General features: G+C 36.2%; 1 protein-coding gene across 2 annotated transcripts in view; it reads left to right on the top strand.

Annotated features, from left to right (window-relative positions):
• ADK (adenosine kinase) overlaps positions 1–22,553 on the top strand; it is a 285,109-nt gene that overhangs the window by 116,384 nt on the left and 146,172 nt on the right. For both annotated transcript variants that reach the window (XM_026851592.1, XM_026851591.1), the window contains exons 5-6: positions 9,333–9,505; positions 15,254–15,362. In XM_026851592.1, the coding sequence (XP_026707393.1) occupies positions 9,333–9,505; positions 15,254–15,362 (282 nt within the window). The remainder of the gene's footprint in view (positions 1–9,332; positions 9,506–15,253; positions 15,363–22,553) is intronic.

The following is a 22,553-nucleotide window of genomic DNA, read 5'->3' as shown; positions in this document are numbered from 1 at the left end:
TTTTTTTTTTTTTTTTTTTTTTTTTTTTAATCTGGGTTACATATCCCATTCATTCAGATCAATGAAGTACTATTGAGTTACTGCAACAGTGCCAAAAATCAACACACTCTCCAGAAAAGCCCAGGCATCTTCGTGACACCTCCGAGGGATGTATGTGTTCAAGCATTTTGTAGGTTTTTCCCACATGGAGATTATCTACTGTCTCCCTTTCCTGCCCTGCCCCACCCCCACCCCCCACCCCCGTTATGCCTTTGGTGCAGCATCTGGGCATGATGCGTAATTATATTGAGAAGTTTTACAGTCAATGTCTTCCTACAACTGCTAAGTAAATTTTTAAGGTTTGGATACTACTTAAGAGTCAGCCAGTGTGGAAATGAGATGTGGAAATCAACCATTAGCTGAATAAAAATGGTGGTGTTTAATAGTAACTGAAAATTATTTGAAATTAATTTTCTGTAGGCATGTTTGCAACTAGCCCTCCTTTCTCTTTTGACCAAAAAGATTGGGGATTTAGAAATGGAAGGGTGAAGTACATTTCACATTATCCACTACTTGTTGCTGTGGCAACATTGATGCATAATTTTAAAGGCAAGCATTTCTCAGAATTTGGAACAGATAAAATTTTGTGTCGTCTTGCTATTTTAGATGGAGAAATATAAGAATATGATGAATCATAATCCTAGTTATCACATGTTCACTTGAAATATAATGTATGTTATGTTTGTAAAATAATAATTTCTAAATCGGTAAAAAGGGTGATCTCTAATTGCTCAGTAATGTTTCATAAATGAAGCATTTGCTATTACAACAAAAATTATAATCTGTGTTTCTAGAGCTGTGGTAAACAGTTTAATGCATTGGGAATTCCTGACAACAGATAGATGAAGACCTGCCACTTCAAAAACTCCCTTGCCTTAACTGCTTTCTAACTCCAGTAGTCAAAAGCTGTTAAGCTTTAAGTGCTCTGTCATATTGGTGGGCTTTTATAGCGAAGAGTAGCGCAGGTAGCAGTGATGATGGAAAACGATGGTAGGTAGACTTAAAATACTATAAAGCATAGAGACAATTGTATGTAATGCCTGGAACTGAAATCTTTTTGAATGAAATGATCGGCCATATGTGCCACCCTTATGGACTCTGTAAAAAGAAAAGAAGAAATGTACCCTGTTGGTAACTGTGCATGAAATTTGAGTGTTAGAAGATATTGACCAGATGTTTCAATCTCAACAAATAGCTTGTTATGTGACTGAGTGAAAACCTCTCTGCTGCTTTGATCACATACACCTTAAAGGAAGAAGTAATTTAATAGAGGCTGTCAAAGTTCATCATTGTCAATAAACTTTGACTTGACCTTTGCCATCTGTTTTTGATACTGTTACTGATAGAAGCTGATAGGCAGCTGTTTACAGTTTGTGCTTTATGAATTCTGTGCTGCCAGACAATGAAAGAAGTCTCTTCTCTTGTGGATTTTTTGCTGTCATTCTGAGTGTGGGTGTATTCATTGAGACGGCGCATCATCTAGCAGGGGAGTGAGAGTGACATATGCATGCATTTTGAAAAGGAAGATTTGTTTGAAGGTTATAGATATGCACAATTGTATGCAAAATATCCTAAAATGTCACTTTGCAACAATATCAACTTCACTATAGGTTAGCACTTAAATACATACAGTATTTTACACTGGAGAATTTTAAGACATTTTTAAAATGCTTGTCAGTCTTCCCCATATCTCTATAAAGTGAGTGCTAATTCTTTACAGGTAGAGTAGACTGAGGCATGGTTAACAGACTTGCCCAGTGAGTCTGTCTTACTGTACCCAAGAATGATGTTCCATTTTCATGTTGTTAAGCTGTTAATGGAAGCATACTAACACCACAGCTTCTAGCCACAGAGTAGCAAGACTTTTTTGTGTTGTACTTTACTTGCCACCTTGCCATGTTTTACGGTGTTCAACAAGGAGGTTAGTATTACTCTTTGAGTTCTTTTACTGATAAAGATGCTCTTGAGCCTTACCTTGTACATAGCTTTATAATATTAGCAAATTTCTTAATAAACAGTTGTGTACACTGAAACAGCTGCAGAAGAGTCCCAAGTAAACCTGGAATTCTTACCACTGTGATACTCTTCATTTAACTGTCATCTGAGTGATGAAGAATTGGCAAGACTGGCCCTGTTTTGTAGGTGTATCATCTTTTACCTGTTTTTGAGAAGGGACCACGTTAATGTTGTGGAAAGGGAGTGATGCATCAGATCAAACAAGGAGATGGTTGATGTCTCACGTTCTGTGCTTCAGATGGGGAAGGGACACAAGGCCAGCTGTGGTCTCAGTATGTGCCTTGTAAGGTCTTGCAGGAGACATTCTGCCTTTGGCCTCAAATAATATATCCTGTATTTATAATATTACAGTTCTGTCTCAAATACCTGAAGTGCTACAGCCTCACTTCTGAAGTTCAGTATAAGAGGGTGATGGAGTAAGGAATATTGGAATGAGGTGCCTAGACTAGCCAATATTTAAGGGGTACAATAGAAGAGACCTAGCTTTTGGCCACATTGAAACTTTGGAATATGGCTGTTACGTGTTTATTTACAGAAAATATGCCTGTATTTCCTTGTACAGCAAGAACGTTACAAACTGGACTAAAAATAAAACACTGGACAAGCCGATGAAGAGCAAGAGGGGAAAAATAGGAAATGGAATACAAAAGAATAGCACCACATAGAATAGTTATTTGGTTTATAGATTTTGTTAAGAGACAGTTTGTTAGCTTTGTGGTTTTAAACATAGAAGTGAATGAAGTGCTGCTCCTGGATCATTAATGTTTTGATAGAGATCTTAATTTGAAAAGATATAGCAAAATGCAGCTTGTGGCACCACAATAAAACTAACAGATATTCCTGTGCAGAGATTTGGATAATACCTGTTGAATCAAATTCTGATAAGACTTAGATGTTGGTCTCAGAGCAAGGCTTTAGCTAGTCCTCTTTAAAAAAATATTATCACTTTTATCTCATTTGACTGGAAGTTGCTTGAGGGTGTTGTCATACATTTTAACAATATCACTTCCTCATGCAAGATTTGGCATTTTCAACTAACGGTGGAAGAATTAATGTGCAGGACATGGGGCTCCTTTTTGCAAGCCTGCTTTTATAAAGATAAGCTTATTTATTTCTTATATGGCCATTATGTGATAACAGCTGTTGCAATCTTTGAATGTTGATCAATAAAAAAAAAAAGAAAAAGAAAAAAAACTTGCAAAGATGTTGGAACAAAACTGTAGCATCTCATCTATTTTCCAGGGTCTTGATGCTGTATTCTCATAACAATGATTCTGGAATGGGTATACTGGGTCTGCTTAGGGTGGAGTTAATTTTCTTCATAGCAGCCTGTATGGTACTGTGTTTTAGGTTTGTCACCTAAACAGTGTTGTTTAACACAGTAATGTTTTAGTTATTGCTGAACAGTGCTTGCACAGCATCAAGGCTTTCTCTGTTTTTCACTCTGCTGTCCCAGAAAGTAGGCTGGGGGTTGCGGAAGGATAGAGCCAAGACAGCTGACCCCAATTGACCAAAGAAATAGTCCAGACCATAGGGAATATGGTCAGCAATAAAACTGTTGGGGGCAGGGAGGGAGGGGGAGTTTTTCTGAGGTACCTGTGGATCGGAGACTGGCTGGGCATCAGTCTGCTGGTGGGAGGTGGTGTATGATTGCCTTTGCATCATTTCATCTTGTCCCATTGGGTTTTTTCTCTCTGTTGCATTTGCAGTTCTCTCCCCCATCCTCCCAGGAGAGAGGATTGAGAAGGAAACTGGGTGGAGGTTTAGCTGCTGGCTGGGGTTAACCCACCACAGTAGGGATTTTAGATGACATAATAGATGTGCTGGTAACAGAATATTGCATTCCAGTTGTGCTTGAGATGTATCACATCATTCACAAGAAATAAATGAGCTCATGTGAAACGGTGACACTAATGTCTTTTTTTAGGATTGACAGGTTCTCGTGTTTTTTTTAAAAAAAAAAATATATATATATATACAATTATTTCATTTTTGGTCTCACTTTTTTCTCATTTTATCTTGTTTTCCAAGATGAGATGTGTTTTATTTTCTTTTAGCATTTAAAATATCCCTAAAAATATTTGGAAGAGTTTTGTAATGGACTGTGTATATAATTGGGATTATTAGGGATGTTTCCGAGGGGTCCAACAGACTGGTGACACTTTCTGAGAAGTTTCATTCTAAAATTCAGAATATAAAAATAAGAGATACTCCAAATAGCACTGTGTAAAAAGAAGCCATTTCAGTTCTGATTTGCTAAAAAGAAAGCTTCATGAGTAGTTGCTAACATTGTTTAGTTTAGATTTCAGCAAGCATGGTAAGTTTTAGCTAATTTTAGGTCTGCGGAGTCCTCTCCTCTGTGAGCTGCAATTTAAAATAAGATCAGATTTGACAGATCATGCAGAGAAGAGTCCAGCTTCAAATAACACACTTCAGATTCACTTCAGATGTCTGTATTCGGTGTTAATGAGTTTTGAAGAATCTTCTCTGTGAAGGGGCATAATGCTTCCTGTTGTGTTGTCAGTTCCTAGGCATTTAGGATTCAAGTCTACAGCTGAATACTCCTGTGTGCAGAAGGTATGTCAGTCTAAGCAAAGCTTTGTATGCTTTGGCATTGTTAGTTTAGGATGACTGACAGATGTGGAAATGCACTACTGGTTGCAGCTTTAAAAAAGAATTCAGGAGCTAAGGAGTTCCGATGGAGAACAATGTGGGACTGGCAGCAAGTGTCTCCATCAGCCTCCTTGTTCTGATTGTCAATGGCCAGTTAACAGTGGTACTTACAGCTAAGCATAGAGTCAGAGTAAAATGAAATAATTTCTGAAGGATCTTTGTTTTAGTCAGAGGGCTCTAAAGCTCTATTAAGCTGCAACGGTATGATGTCTCTTTTTAAGTCTTAAGGGATTTTATAGTTAGACCCAGCAGTAACAAACTCTTTTTGCAGAGTATCTTTGCAACTGGAGAGTGAGGTAAAGTAGATCAACTATTTAGTTTTTCTGCTTTTTACCTTTCAAGTAGAGGTCCTCCTTTATAGTGAACTCTAAAGGAACAACAAAGAGAAGCTCTGAATGCAGATCAAGGGTTGTGATATAGAATATTGGACTCTGCCCTTGTGGCAGAAGCATGGCATTCTCAAGCTGAATAGGATAAGCTTGGGAAATAAAAGTCAAAGAGCTCAGTTATCTCCTTTCTTTCTTTAAGACCACTGATTTTCTTTCACATAGTATGAAGGGGCATTTTTTCATTTTTTGGGTGTAAGGGACCATTCAGATAACTCTTGTCATCTCATCTTGAATATTGCTCTCAAAAGACAGCATTGAGTAGCCAATCAAAGTCAAGTCCCTTCTAGTGTTGGAAGAAGTGCTTCCAGAAGTGCTTTCTTAACTCAGAAGAAAGGTTGTTTCCAAAGCTGTTCTCTAATCAGACAAAAAGGGAAGATAGGTGTACCACATCTTCTGAGGATGTGAAAGAGTGGGGCATAGTTAACTCTAAGCTATCTCACAGTTACAACCGAGTCTTCAGAAGTTTTACTTTTTACCAAGTTTTCTTGGCATCTCAACATCTTGCAAGAAAAGACGATGCTGTTCTCTGCAATTGCCACCCACTCCCTGGAACACAAAGGTTCTCACACTTCTTTGATAACTAAAGCCTGCCAGAGAGTTCACCCTGTTAACTCTGATCATGAAAAAAAACACTTGAACAGATACTCCTACTACTGTGAGCCCAAGTTAGCCTCATGAAAATACGGAGTGAAGTGTTCTGTCATTCTCTAGTGTATCCTTGAGTGTCCAGGGTGCTGGCCTCCTTTGGAAGTGCTGGCTTCATTATTTGATTATAAGGAATAATGTCTCTGTAGCAATAAAATAATCTGATATTAGATTATGCTTATTTTGAAATCAACCTCATTTTAAAATACTTACGCTAAAGGCAAGAAATATTTTTTAAAAAAAACGTTAATATTTACATTTAGTTTACCAGGGTGTATACAACAAAAATGCAATCTGTTGAATTTGAGAAGATTGAAAGGTGTTCTGTTTCCTGTGCTACTTCCTCTGTCATGGATGCATATCTTAACTGAAAAGGTCAGGGCCTGTCCTTGTGTGTGTACCTGATGTCCAGTCTGTGTTGACAGAAGAAAACTTTAGGACAGAGAAACACATTAGATTTCATAAACCACTTTAGATTTTCAGTTTCCTTTGTGGTATCCCACTTCTGAGGCTGTCTTGTTCCCTCATGATAAGTTCCTACTTTTTACACTTCTGTCTTTGGACCATTAACAGCCTAAATTCCCTTGGGTGGATGAGGATTCATGGTGTGGCCAGGTGCCAGCCTCTCCTGACCAGGCTGTCAATACAGTTAGTTAATAGCTGCCTCACTGCCTAGCCAAGCCCTAGATAATTAACTCATTATGCTAGTGCCTGCTGAGCTGGGTCATTTTTCCTTTCTGTCTAGAGTCTTTTTCATTCAATTAGATCTTGTATTCCACATAAATTTATAAAATAAATTTGCAGTTTATATAACCATATATCTTGCATTAATGTGTGCAGTTTGTTATTGGCCTTTATTTGATATTGGATATAATGCTGCACAACTGTGTCATGGTGATGTCTTGTGATGACTGACCCCCCTTCCCATTTAGAGTGTTTTAGCCAATATGTTGCTAATAACAACAATGATGGTGGGGTGTGAAGTAGCCTATAGAAGCCGTTTTTTTCCATATCAAGCTATTAAAACTTAAACTCCAGTCCAGGATCAATTTTTTTTAAAAAGTGCTTTAGAGTCTACCTTGAAGATGTTATTTTGTTTCTTGTTTTTTTCACACATATGCAAAAAATGCTTGCTGTGTCTCATTCCACTAGGTGCAACTTCAGTGATATAGCATAGAGCTATTTCTGCAAGTTCAGTTTCCTCAAGTTTGTAGCATGATGTCTGTTTTTTGCCTTTACTAATATGTAGCCTTTTAGTTGAGGAAAGGAGGAGCGGTTTAGAGGAGTTCTGCAACTAGCAACATCTCACCACTATTACTGTGGGAATATGTGGAGTAATACCAAGAAGCTGAGCCTATTTGTAACTGGTGATCTGTGATGAGAGTGCCGTTCCAGTGAAACACTGCTGGGCTACTTTTCCATCTTCCTCAGTGTTGCTTAACTTAGCTCAGATGTTCAAATGCAGAAAGTATCTATATAGTGAGAATATTCCCCTACTATATAATACCTGTGTTTTAAATAATCATAAGTATGAGCAGAAACACTGCTTATGGAAGAAGTGGTCTGCACAATATACAGAGGTTTATCACAAGAAATCCTAGATCCTGACTTCTGATTCTCAAGAATACTTACATTTAAAGTAAGGATTGTGACAGTTATATATGGCATATATCACATCTGAATTCAAACTGAGCTGCTGCCAATAGCCAAAACTGTGATACTTGCACAGAAATTCTTTCTTCAGAGATGCATGTGAAATATTACTTACTACTGCTCCAAATGTTGTCAGACTTTATATATAAAGGATGGAAAAGTTATGTCACTTGGTAGAATATTGTAAGCCCAAGGTTCAGTTTGAAGTCTTTATGTTTTCTGAAGAGTTGTATGGTGCTTTGATAAATGCTGTTCATAGTGATCTCTATTAATTCTTATTATTTGTGAAAGTAAGGCATGCTTTTCAACATGGGACATAAGGCTTTCAGGTACTTCTGTTCTTATTGGTGTGGAAATTGGTTCCATATTTGCTTACAGTAGGTCAAAACATCTTTAGTCTTGTGAAATAATCTGTTCTACTTAACCATACCTCCAAATATAAAAGATTACTGTTCCTAAGACATCCTAAATGAACAGTGTGCAAATGTGTATTATGTATGTGCAAATGCATGTAAAATACAAGGATATTGTAGATAATTCTCTTGTTAGGGATTTTCTTAATTTATATTAACTTAGAGTGATATGGAATAGATTAGCAAAGCATGTGTAGTGTGCAGAGATGGAATGCTGCCACCATCTGACGACACAATCTTTTTTTTGTCCTTAAACTTCATATATATTAAATTCCTGCAGGAAAGAGGCCTTGCAACTTTTGTCCACCTTTGCCTTATTAATCAAGACTTGTGTATGACTAAAGAGTTTTTCTTTTTTTTTTTTTTTTTTCCCCTCCTCTGAAGCTGGATGTAATGAAAATGTGACTAAGCATGTATTTGCAACGCAGATACTTGACCTTTCTACAACCCACAGTTACCACTAATGCTGCTTTGTAATGGAGACATTATCGTTTATTTAAATCTTGATTAGGAAACAATTATAAGTAGGGTTTTAGTATAGCAGTAAATTGATGTAGCCTTTAATTTATACTATAGATTGAGTGGATAAGCTTTCTGACTGTAATTAGAGTGAATTATAATGACTTCATTTGGTTGACTCACCACTAGCAGAGTAGGGCCTATGATTGTTTCTTCACATTTATTTTTTCAGTTCGCTCTTGATTTTACATTGCTGCTAAATGCCATTTTTTTTAACTTAGTACAAAATGGAATTATGTTTACAGTAGAATGATACATATTTTTTATTAATAAAAGAGGAGCCTTATGAAATAACCTTGCACCTTAGCAAGACCGTGCAGCTATGCTCTTTCTTTACAATTCGAGTGACAGAACTGCTCTTACGAAAGTTGGAGATAGATATTTTTATGGGTGGTTTAACAATGTAAATTATGAGCATTTCCTTTTTTGCATATAATTAAATGGTAGACACAAATGGTTATTTTCATTATAATTTAATTTTTATATATTTATTGTGAATGTTGCACAGTGTTTCTTCTTAGGTTTCTCGAATGTATTTTTTTTTCCTTATGTGTATTTCTCTGGGTTTTGTTGGTTTTTTTTCTTTTGTCTTTTCTACAAATTTTCTTTAAAGATAACCATATGTTGCTTGATTAAATATAAGTGTAGGGGCATCTCCTTTGAGCAAGGAAACTTCTTTTGAAAGGCCTTGTAAAAACATACTAATCTACTTTATTTGATAGTGAACTACATGTATTTAAGTTTTACATTAGGTATTAAACACTCAGTGAGATCATTAAGGGTAAATTTTTTATTCTTTGCTAAACTTCCCTCCCTTGATGTACCAGATGTTTTTTACTTCAGGCATAGAAGTGTTTTGTATGTCACAGTACTCTGCAGTCACAGAATTAAAGATAGCAAGTGAAGAGAAAAAAATGGCAAAAAATAATATACCAGGCATGTTAACTTTGTTTTGTTTTTTGTTTTTTTCCTTGTCAATCTGCAGTGGATGATTCAGAGCCCTTACAAAGCTGCAACTTTCTTTGGGTGCATTGGCAAAGATAAATTTGGAGAGATCTTAAAGAAGAAGGCTGAAGAAGCTCATGTGGATGCTCATTACTATGAGCAGAGTGAAGAACCAACAGGAACCTGTGCTGCCTGCATCACTAGTGATAACAGGTCAGGGGCCTTTGATATTTTCCTAAGATATAAGGGCAGTTGGCATAGTGTGTGGAGCCTAATTGGTTTGGAATTTTTGAAATACTTGAAAAATTGTGATTTGCATGATAAAGAAAGTACTTGCACTGGTTTGAGACACTACAGGACTGCCTGGCTCATCGTGTGAGGCTGGGTGGTATTAATCTCCTTTTAGAGAACAATTTTATTATGGCAGCAAAAGTGTAAGATAATAATATACTACTTCTTTTGGAACTTTATAGCTTCCATTTGCTCTGGAAAGAGAAAATATGTAGGAGACAAAAGTTGGTTAACAAGTATGTTTATGCAGCCTGTGTGAAAGCTGATTGTCATGTAAGGCATATGCTTGATTGGCAGATGAGGAATATACTTCAGGTGATAACAGGTATAAAGAGAATAATGTCAGCATATAGCCTGATTGAAAGGGTTAATTTGATTTTATACAAAATGAAGAAAAAAGGGGTTTTTTTTCTCTTTTTTTTGCAGTTGCATTATTGAGTTCATCTAATAACTGTAAATTCTGTATGTCTGCATCTTAACAATTTCTTCTGAATTTTGTCTTTCATGTTTTCATTTGCTACTTTTTTTTCAGATGGTCTTTGCTATATTGAAAAAAACCCCCACTTCTCCAGAACTCTATTCAATCTTTCTTATATTTGCAGACCATGAACAATGGAACAAAGCATTCCATAAATAAGAACCTGTTTATAGAGTGATTTGTTTGGGATATTGCAATAAAATTAATAAAACTGAGAATTTCAGAAAGCGATAGTGAAGTCAATAGGCATTTATCTTAAGCATGGCCCTTCGCTTTCTTCTTTCTCCTTCTACCCTCAGCACTTGAATTTATGTACTACTTTACTGATTACCTCCTGATGATTTTTTAAAGGTTTCAAAACCAGACAGTCATTAATCTTGAGATGTTACCAACACACACCAACGCTCTCTAATTTCTGCCAATATCCTAATTTTCTGATACTAGATATTGAAACAATAATGAAAATGGCATCCGTTACCCTGAAAAATATTTTCTTTTTGGCTCTGAGTAAGAGCAATATAACTGTCATTATCCTTTTTGGTTTCCCTCTGTGGCTGTCAGTGCCGTTGATCCTGAGGAACTGCTTTTTTCCCTTTCAAAGCTGTATCAGGAGTTAGTAGAATTTATTAAGGTAAGATATCAGTCCCATAATTAAAATCCACACCAAACTTCCTGACAAGTTAGTGAATGTTTTGAGTATAATTAGAAAAGGCAATAGGCAGCAACATGAACTGAACAGAGGCAAAGGAGGGAGAATTTTCTATACAACATGTAGAACCCTAGAACAATTTTAGCATGGACATCTGGTCCAAACCCCTGCAGAAAGCAGGGACAACTTCAAAGTTAGATCAGGTTTTTCAGGGCCATGTCCAGTGAGGTTTTGAATATCTCCAAGGATGGAGGTTGCACAACCTCTCTGGGCAACCTGTTTCAGTGTTTGACCTCTCTTCATGGGAGAAATTCTTTTGGTAATATCCATGTAAAATTTCCCTTCTTCCAACTTGCCTGTTCCTTCTTATGTCCAAGAATAGTCTGGCTCCATCTTCTCTGTAAACTTTGATTAGATATTTGAAGATGGCAGGAAGGTCTTCCCTTAGCTACCTCTTCTTAAGGCTCAGCCAAGCCCTTCTTCATTTGTTAAATGTTCCAGCCCAGAACAGAGGCTTTCCTCTCTTCTGAATATATAACTTTGTCCTGCTGGCTTCATGCTTGCTCATATAGACCAGAATGTGATTAACCTTCTCTGTGCTGGTGCACTGCTGATTCAGTGTTCCAAGCCAGATCCACCAGGACCTCCAGGTTCTTTTCTGCAAAGCTGTGTTGTATCCTGTCAACATTCAGCCTATATTGTTGCATAGAAGTTATTCCGTCCTAGTTGCGTGACTTTGCATATGCCTTCAAATTTTCTGCCAGCCCAATTCTCCAGGCTGTTGAAGATTCACTGAAAGACAGACAGCCCTGTCCTCCAGCTTGTCAACCTGTCCCTCACAATTTAATGTTACATATAACGTCTTACTCTCAGGAATGAATGTGCATACTCAGTGGAGGAAGAAAGTTCATTTATCTTCATCTGGAGTCTGGACATTAATTATGGCTACAGACTTTCCCCCTTCATCTCCAGGATCCATATTCAGTTTTTCAAACAGAAGACAAGCAATAAAGATGTTTCTGCTCTGCGATTCTCTGTCTCTTCAGCCATGTAGTGTCTGTGTAGGCATCCTGTAGCAATAATCATTTTCTAGATGACATGATGTGCAAGGTTTAATCCTTGCCAGGATGAGAGAACACGTTGCCGTTGCCCCTCCCCCACCCGCGCCAGTCGGATTGGAAGTTAGACACAGACCCCGGCTAAAATAACAAGAAATTTAATACAACGGAGTGATAGAACAATCTGAACAGCAACAGTATCAATGGTAACAACAATAAACAGCAATAACAGTGAACAAGACAAAAGATATACAGAGAAATACCGCTAAATGATCAAGGAGCAAACCCGCTGAGTGTATGCCAAAAACCAGAAAAAGAAGCGAAAGTAAAAAGGCTCCGCCCCTGGACCTGACGTCAGCATGGTATGAATAACCCGGCTGGAAATCCCTTCCCCCTCTCTCTGCTGGGGAAAACTTTATCCTGGCTGAACCAGGACACATGATGGAAGACTGAAGTCAAGACTGTCAGTAGACATAAACCATGAATTCAGGAAAAATATGTGCATCTTAGGCTATGCATCTCAATGGAATTTAAAAGTTTAGGTAAATTTATTCATAAAAACATCTGCAAGTATTCTTTTAACTTATTAAGCATTATTTTTTGTTTGCTTATATAAAACACTTTTCTCTCTTAATATCAAATTGTTGCTCAAATACTAGAGGCAGCGGCTTCATCTCAATCACTGTTTTAGAGCATGCTTGAGAGTGTGCAGGGAGTACAAGAGACTTATTTCCCTCCTCAGGAGATAGAAAAAAAAGGCTGATGGTTGCTGCTAAAGACTTTATTATGCAACCCCACCTCTTCTGGTGAAAGCAAGTTTATTCTCAGGCTTTAATTACCCTCCAGTTTTTTCTTGGTTTTCAGCATTTCCTATATTTGTAAGAATCACTTCAACCTGGCCCCAGTTGATAACTCTATTGATGAATCTCTTGTCCCACTTGAGGTCCATGCTAACTTCCTTCTTCAGGTAGTTCAGACTTGTCTCTTTTGGAGGAGTGGGCTAACAGGACTCCTGTTTTTCCCAGTAAGTGGCTGTGTATATTTATGTTCCAGATACCCTGATGTGAACGTTTCTTGTTTTCTGCTAAGACTGTAGCTTTTTGCAGGAAAGGGTTCTGGGCTATTTTGTGATTACCACTCTGAATTCTGTAGCTTAGCAATACTAATATGCTTTGTTTTCTCAGAGCTTTTCAAGAAAATCTTAACAGATGATTAAAATCTGAAGTAGTACCTACACTCCATCATAATGTCTGACTTTGACTTGCGCATTCTGCTCAGAAATACCATTAAGCTGTTTGATTTGAAGCACTCTGGCTGTCTCTAATTACTGTATTTCATTGAAAAGTTATCTACTTTTTCTGTGTTCCACATGTCGAACATAGTGCTGGTAGACTTACAGTTTTAATTTGGAAAAGCTTGGTGCTTTGTCTTCAGTGTAACAGTCTTTTATTACACATCATGTGCAGATCATCTCTACAGTTGTATGTAGCCAGAGAGAACTAGGTTTACAGTTTCAGGGGCATGTGGTAAGTGAAAGGAAACATACAAGAGAGTCTTTGCTTAGTTTTCTGGAACAAAATTGCTTTTCATTTAGCAACATACGTAGACAGACAAGATTTTTCCAGCTAGGTCCTCGATGGATATTTAGGGTTTGCCAAAACTGAAAGATTTCATTTGCTTTTTAAATTCGGTTTACAGAAAATTACCACAGTTATGCACATGACTGTCTTGGACTAACTTGGTTCTCTGGTGGATTTCTTGTCATTGAAATGATAATATTCATCAAGAATGAAACTTCTCGCCCTGTAACTTGTACAGCTACAGAGGCTTGGTCTATTTGTTTATTGATATATATATTTTTTATATTTCCAAATTCACATTAGTTCTTATTGCCTTTAGGCTTTAGAATTAGAGGTAAGTCCCAAGAATATTCCTGGGATGAAATGACACAGAACTGTGCTGTGTATTTTGATACATTCAGAAAAATTAGTCTAACTTTTAAATTTTTATATACTTGATCTGTTTTACTTACATGGATTGTCAGTGCTGAGTGCTTCAGGAATTTTACAGGGAGACTTGGTTGCTATCTTCATAGGAGATTCTTTTGGGATTTTGTCTGGGTTTTATTGAATAGGACAAAGAGAAATGGTGATAGTGGAAAGATGCTGTTTTGAGGTGGAATAGATTTTCCAAGAATTCCTGACACTTGTGCATGGTACTCAGTCTGGAGGCAGAAGCATAACTTGGTAGAAGCAGATTAGCAGTTCACTCCAAGCCATTTTCTCTGGGTTGTAGTAGCATTTATATGGAAAAGGATGATATATAGATTATCAATTGTATCCATGTTGGAAAAGGCAAAAGTTTTCAATAGCCAGATATTTTATGTGTAATTGCATGTTATTTATCTGGCTAATGTACTTAAATATCACAGACCAGTGGTGTGTTAATGTTAAAAGTGCATCCTATGACTATTAAATTTTGAAAATTAAATTTAAAACTTTGTATGCCAGCATGGAAATGTCTGTTTCCCCAATGCCCTTTCTCCAAATATTGGATGTTATTAAACATTCTCATAATAAAATTGCAAAGAATGATTTGGTTGTGGTAGCCAGAGTGAAGAACTATAAACATCTTTTTATGACCTGTTTTTAGGAGTACATCTGTACGTTTTGTGTGTTTCATAAGGCTGAATTGAATGGCTGAAGAGGAGGATTTAAAATAGAATGTATCTTACACGTAACAAAGTAGATAGGATACCAGTATTTTTGTTCTTGCTAATGGAAGTTGTGCCCCATGGCTTGGGTTATAACTTGTTAGGAAAGAATGAAGTACAAATGTGTTTTTGGTAGTTTTCCAGTAATACACAGCTAAGCCAAAGGTTTTTTTAACAGTTCATCATCTAAAAGTAGGAATGCCACCCTTTTTCATTTGCTAAAGGAAAATATGAACCTAATGGGGGAAAAAACCCTTTTAAAATAATGTACTATTCATTGGAAAATGATAAAGGCAAGACATACATAGCCCTCAAGTTTTTTATTCCAGTGAGGGAAAATAGTTTGCAGAAGATAAACTGCAGTGTTTACTTTACTTTAGGTGTTAGGTACTACAAGAGTTTTATTGAAAATCTTCAGATGCTCTACCATACAGAGGGAATTGATCACAAAATGCAACAAAAGTTGATTTTAAGCAAATGAAGACACCTAAACAGTATAGTAGCGATAGGTTATGTGTCGCTGGATTTTAAACACATTATTTAATATATGATTTAAATTTAAATAGTATTTAGTATATGATTGATTTTAAATATATTATTTAAATACTATGAAATAGTCAAATAAAGTATATGTGTTTTATGGTGCTCTTTGTTAATTGCTTTTATGTTCCTTAGGATCTTTGATTATCTTTGAGAAATGTTGTTCTTTGTGAGAAATTTGCAGTAATGTTGGTTGAAGAGGATCTAATGCCTGGGTTTTAATCACTTTCAGGTCTCTTGTAGCTAACCTCGCTGCTGCTAATTGCTATAAGAAGGAAAAGCATCTTGATTTGGAGAAGAACTGGAAGTTGGTAGAAAAGGCCAAAGTTTATTATATAGCGGTAAGTTCAGCTTCTTTAAAATTGCTAAAATTTGTGTGACAACATTGTGAGGTTTAAGCAATGAGCACGTCTGTTGCATATGGTTTAGGATGATTTTTTAGGAATATGGTGGGAAAAAATGACTGCTTCAATTTCAGCATAGTTTGATTTCTTTGAATTTAAATGTACAAATGTAGAAGTATGTTGTGTGCTTTCTTAAATCAGTGGGAAAAAAATCATAAGAACTAAACATTTTCAGAGCTTTTGTAGTAGTGCATCAAATTTACATTTCACATTTTCTAGTAAATTGTTGTGAAGGATGCACAAATTATGTAGAAAAACATTATTAGCATAATTATTCATTGCAAACAGTTTGAGCTTATTTGTGTGAACAATCTTAATTGCTATTTATTCCATAGTAATTACTACAGCACCTTATAACTCAATATTTCAGAAACAATGATTGTGACAAATCTCTTGAATGTGGGCGGTGGGGCAAACTGATTTTAATGATGAAATCTTACTTCGGGAATAAAGGGGTTTTGGGGATGGGGCATTAGTAGATTCACAATTAGTATTCTTTTCTTACCCTCCAGAATGAATTAAGCCAGATTAGAGTATTTGTCTAGATTACATCTTGCTTAAATAGAAGTGGTGAATTTGTTTTCATCTTGCTCTCAAGTTGATATGACTGATCAAAATTATCAAACGTAAAACATCTATGACAGATTAAAACCTCCTAAAATGCATGTAATATATGGATTCTGTATGACAGCTGCTTCTATTCCACTACCTGAGCTATGTGAGAACAGCTGGTAAGAAGTGTAAAAAATTGATTATCCAGGAGGAACAACTTCATTGAAAATACAGTTACTTCTTTTAGCTAGTGTTAATGTCTCCTACAGCCTGTTAGTGTGCACTGCTTTAGGCTTTACATGGTTGTTATTGATTCTTGTGTATGGCCAAGACTGCCCCTTTATAACTGTCAAAAAATACTTAGAACCTCAGTATACAAAGAAAATATATCCCACTGCTATGACCATATGTTTGTACTGCAGTTAAAATAATACATAGGTGAATTGTCTTCTTTTTTTTTATTGCTGTTTTTCAAGGTTTCTTAGTTTTTTATATATAATTATACCTCAGTCTGTTCCAAATGGAATTAGCTTAGGAATTAATGCTATTGGCTAAAAAAATATTGAAAGGTTGAGAGTATAGTTTAAATGAAGAAGAAGAATGACAAATGTTACCAAAAACTGTACTGCACTCAGGTTTGGGGTTTTTTTTTATTTTACCATGCTTATATATAATTACCAATGAATCTTCCAATATGCAATTTAGAAAAATTAAGCTTAGTAGAAGTACTTCAGGAAAAGTGGGAAATGTTATATGAGATAAAAAGCAGCTTTTTTTTTTAAGATACAGCCTTCATCTTATTTTAGTTCTGAAGCCACTCTTCTGTGTTCAGTCAGTTTGATCACTTAAATTTTTACTAGGTGATTTACTACACTGATTTTCATATATATTAAAAGCTGTTCTTCAGATGCCAGTTCTATGACATCGAAGCTTTAACTAAGAGACAGATTATTGTACTAACCTAAAAATAAAACCCAAGATGCACATATGTTAATGGATAAATAACACTGAAGTGCTAATGAATTGTATTAGATATTTGCAAATGGAATTCAGATTAGGGAAACGTGGCTGCAGGAGAAGATCTATTGGGTAAAGAACCTGGTTCACACCTGTAGCAAAAGCACTCAAGGATGAGTTCATCTAAGAGATTTCTAGGACAGTGTTGCCGCTTCAGCTGACAGATTGCCTGTGTAACTTCCTTCCCTCATGCTACAGTTCATTGATGCCATTTTATTTAGCTTGTTTACTTGCAGGTTTGTAGTGGTTTACCAGAATAAACAGAACCATGTAGAAAATGATTACCACTCCTGAGGTATAGGGTTGCTCTCTGAGTCATTAATTTGTCTACTGTTATCTGACTTCACTTTAGTCTTGTTACCTTCCTTGCCTTTGCACTGTGCATATGTTGCTTTTCCTTTCCTTCTTTCCATCCAACTGTCACCTATTTCTTGGATTGTATTAGAATGTATGTTAGTGACAGATACTTATTTTGGAAATCTGTATCCTGAGATTAACAAATAACCCATTTTCTTGGCAGAGTAGGGCAGTTGTTGCTTTAGGACAGCTCTGTGATATTCTGTGGTCATGTATATATGTTTTCTAGAACAGGTAGTATGCTTTTCAATGCAGCATTCAGCAGAATGGCCCTCAGATGAAACTTAGCTCTGAAATCTAATCAATTCACAGAAGGACGAGTAGGTACAAAGGAAAAGATAGTGAAGCTGTGACAGAACCCTTAAAGACAACTTCTGTTACTGTGAATGAACACAATACATTTATTTTAGCCATCTGGTAATCAGATCCAGCAGACAAATTGGAGAAAGACTAGCAAAGAATAGGACCCTGTAAATCACAGATAGAACCAAAATACAGAGGCTGCCCCAGCTTTCTCAAAGATGGTAAACTTTAAAGGTGTATTTTAATCCTTTAAAATCATTCTACTTTATATCATTTAAAATAGATTACATGTACTGTCAAACTCTATGCAGTTTCTTTCCCTTCTCCAGAAATTATTCATATACTTGCAGTAATTTCTACCATTGACATCATATCTTCCAGTCCTGTCATATTCATTTCACTGTGGATCAGCTAGCTGTGCTGCTGGTGTCTGATTAGAATTCACTGTGAGGGATTTTATTTGGTTCCTACTGAGGCTAGAAAATGTCTCTGCCTCAGACATTTCCCTTATTTCAGAGTAAGTTGAGAGTTACAATAACACTGAACACTGTCATTCTGTCTCTGAAATTGTGAATGGGACACAACCTGACATGAAAATAATCTTAAATTGTGTTTTGTGTTGTTTTGTTGGGGTTTTTTTCATTTGTTTCTCCTCTCTGGCTTTGTGAATCTGTGCTTTCTGTCAGGACTTGGGTTACAAAACTCCATATTTGGGCACCTTATTTGTCTTCTTGTCAGAGGCATTTAACAAACTGATAGTAGTACTGTATTTATGTAAGCATTGCAAAGAATTCTATAATGTATTGAGTTGTGGGCATTTTGTGTTGTCTTTTGGGGGGTAGTGTTGATTTTTGGGGTTTTTTAAGGTCATCAAGATCTTTAGCACCGACTGAAATCTATAGGAGTTGCTGGTACTCAGGTTTTTTGACATCACACAGAAACATTTTAATCTTTTTAATGCAACTTGTAGTATATAGCTATTAATTTTCATATCTTTCTTACAAAGGCCGGGAATGTAAAGTTATTTATATTTTCAGTGGTTTTGATTTAAAAAATAATCTGCTTATAAAAATTACTTAGGAGAGCAAAAAACTGAGGAGAATTTTAGTTGTCATTTGACTCCAATGACCACCTCTGTGTTACTGTATGTAAGGAATTCTGTACTTTTCATAATGAGAAGCAAATGGAAAAAGAGAAAATGCTTTTCTTCATTGAAAACGCCACTTAACCTTTTGAAATCTTAACTCCATGACTAGTAATACTGCTTGCTCACACAGCTGAATTTTAACTTTCTGCCTGTATTTAAACATTGCCACAAGTGTGGTGCTTCCCAGATCTGTGTTTTCTCATCTTCCAGTTAGCCATCCTTATTTCTGCCTGTTATTTAATTTTACTCAATTTGTTCTTCAGTCCAGCACCGGTATGTGTTTATTCTTTGTAGTTGGAGGCATTAGGTGGGCAAAACACTGTCAGTTGATGCTAATATTATCTTGGTGCTGAAGTAATAAATGTGTTCTTGAAAGTTCTTTGTGTGCTTCAATTTTTCTTTTTTTCTTGTTTTCTTCTTCTGGAATACTTTACTAAGCATATGAAATGGCAGTGTTGACTGCAGTTAGGTTCCAGATCTGTAGTAACTTGAGCTTAGAATGGATCAGCTAAGTAGCTCCTAAAAACCAAAAAGATCTTCCTTTTAATAAAACGCTTGTCTCTTTTCTGTACCAAGGAATAGTAGGTTGTTGTTTACAGACTGTATTTAAATTTGTATTTTGTGGATATAGTTTGTGCTCTTAAAAAGCTGCTGTTATAAGTGATGTCTCAAAGTTTTTCTCATTAGTATCTATGTAGACTCCTTGCCTAACCATTTCATATTGATATGGCACTGCTGTTACTCATGCTTAACTGTTCGTTAAAGAGATGTGGGACCATTTTTACACTGTACTTTATGCATTATGATCTCATCTTTGCTTTTTGAATTTACAGTGCTTGAAAACTTCAGCTTCTGTGCTACCTGTTTTAGCTAGAGAGTAGAGGAGCAATGAAGCTTTTCTGTAGCTCTCAGATTTATTTCTGTGCAGCTGAATTTTGGGTTGCTCACTTTCAGTATTGCCATACAACCTTTTATTCAGATAAGATAAGACTTTCACTCAGTCAGCTTAGCATGGGCTGTTGTTATTTCACAGTCCGTAAGTTTAAACTATTCCCTTCTCGTACTTCCATGTAGCAAATAATAGAAGTTTTTCAGTGGTGATGCTTTTCAGTTGTACTACATTAAGTATAAATTTTCTAACAGTGTTTAGATTTGTTAGCCCACAGTTAAATTACATTCACCACCTTCAGCACCTCTTTTGTGTTTCCAAAGTTATTGGCAAGTGTAGTTTGTTTTGATGTTAATGACAGTTCTGATCAAGACCAGGTATTCTGGTCTTAGTCTGAGTTTCAAGTCAGAAATGTCATGTGCTGTGGCATGTTATCATGAACCCAGTGTAACATGCCTGTCTGCTGGAGGAGAGGTTTTTAAAGCTCCAACCATCTCGGTATGTTTCAACAAATACTGTGGTATTTTTATATTTATTTTCTTTTAATGCCTAAGTGCTTGTCTAAGCAGAGAGATACTGTGGTGGTGTAGTGGGCTTGATGGTGGAATTATCTGGTTTCAACACGAGTCTGTCAAAACATAAGCTTGATGTCAGCAATGTGTAGCAAAGCTTAAATAACATTCTACAGTATTTTACATAGGGTTTGGCTATTCTACTTGAGAAGAAATGCTGATTATTATAACAATGTAAGTATAAATGAAATTTCTTTTGTGCTGTCTCCTCCTTTCAGAGGCATATTCAATGAAGGCATTTTTATTGTAATTTACTGCTTTGATGAGTATGATAATTTACATGGATTGTGATAGGTGTTTTTCTTTGAGATATGCTAGGTCTGTATGTGCATCATGGGAAACAAGAGACATAGACACTGTCAGAAATCAAAATAATCCCCTAAAAAAGGCATTTATTTGAGTAACTTCACAGTGGGGTTTTTTCCATTGATAACTTGCCATAGTGCACTGGCATCAGTATGTATGCCATTTGACATGCAAAAGTATTTCTTACAATAACTAACAGGTTTTATGGCCAGGACAATACCATTCTGAATGTCTTAAACATAAAGAAGTTGCAGCTAGCAACAGTCAGATAGTTGTGGCCTCTTTTGCTGGCCTGGATAACATCACCTTCCTGGAGCCCACCGTCTTGAGGGACTGTGTTTTCTGGAAGTTATAGCTGAAGTGCGATGCATTCATTGTGGAGAGATGGTAGACTCTGTATCTAACTAGGAAGCAAGTCTGCCATTTACTGTCTTCCAAATCAAATATGGGAAAAATACTTCTCTCTCATAAATACAGAATTCCATAGCTTTATTTCTTTGAGCAAAAGAGCTCTGTCTAAACTGGCACCAGCATGTGTTATGTCATTCTGTGATGTATTTAGGACATGGTCTGTAGTATGCTACCATTTCAGGTATAACTCATCATGCATAGACAATTTTGCCAGTGTTTTCTCAAGTACTTGATGTGGAAAAGTGAATTAGAAACTTTTTTCTTATTTTTTGTAAAGTTTGATCCTCAAGATGTCATTCTTCTGAAGCTGAATGTTTTATACTTTATGCAGAAAAACGTATCATCAGCTTCTAAGAAAGATTGCCTTCTTTTACCATAATAGAAAATTAATGGAAATCTGTCTAACACTGTAAAAATATTTATTTCTAAATGTTCACCTCTATGTTATTATAATTTATTTATATGAAGAATATATACCTTTCCTTTCATTCTCCTCCTACTGCAGTAGCCTTTAAATTGCAGATACACTTCCTCAGCACAGTAATTAGTGAAGCTCAGTCATCGCTCCTTTTATCATGTGATTTTTGGGTGTTTTTTAGAAGAATGCATTATTAGAGCGCTTACACAGCCAGTCTAGCTGCAACAGCCAGGCGGCAATAGCAGTGCCATTTTTCACAAAGAAAATGTTGAACAGGAGCCAAATGTTTGGTGGCAGAGTCTGTTGCTAGGAAATCAAGTTCCTGAGGCGATTAATGACAAAGCAAGCAATAACAAGAAGGCAGAATTACAGATTTAAAAGAGAGGGAGAAAAAAGTGGTTGGTGTTATAATTACCCAAAGAAATCCGTACTCATTAAATTGGCTGTTTTTATGATTGACTTTAATTGGAGGTTAGCTCAGATATTTAGCTCCTTTCCCACCCCTTTAAACACACACATGCACATAATCTGTAGAACTGCAGACTTGTTTTTCTAAGCATTGAGAGGAGCTTGCCCTGTAATTTGATCCCCACTGACAGATGCATTTTCTATGCTGCCATTTTGAATTAACCTATTGTGCAACAATTTTCCTCAGCTCTGTTGAATAAAACATCAAGTCTTATTACCTCAGATGGATTTGATAGAGTAAAAGAATGTACTTCTAGCTGAAGTAGACTATTTGCAATGAGTTCAGTGATTTGAACTCTGCCAACAAGCACCAATAATTTGTGATGTGTACTTAAAGAATGAAAGAGAAGAGCCACGTGGGGGGTCTTTTTGGCTGTATGAAGTTCAAACACAAACCTCAGAGTAATAATATTGTTGTTTGTGCTAAGGTTATTCCCTGAGATCAAGCCTTTTTAGATAAAGCATGTTAACTAAGATTTTTACCATTAAGCAGATTGGTTTTGAACCAGAGATTGTCTTACCTCGGGTGGTTATCCAAACTGTCAGGCTACTGTAGGATTAGAAAAATAAAAATCAATCCCCCTCTCCCAGAAACCCCAACAGTTGGATTTTTCCTCTGAGACTTCTTTGTGAAGAGACATTTTCCCTTGTAAAGGTGAACTGTTTCTGAATTATTCTAAATTCCAAA

The sequence above is a fragment of the Athene cunicularia genome (genome assembly GCF_003259725.1).
Source record: "Athene cunicularia isolate RWA chromosome 6 unlocalized genomic scaffold, athCun1 chr6_part1, whole genome shotgun sequence".
Classification (NCBI taxonomy): Eukaryota; Metazoa; Chordata; class Aves; order Strigiformes; family Strigidae; genus Athene; species Athene cunicularia.
The sequence above is the reverse complement of the archived record's forward strand: the minus strand, read 5'-3'. Positions and strand labels throughout refer to the sequence as shown.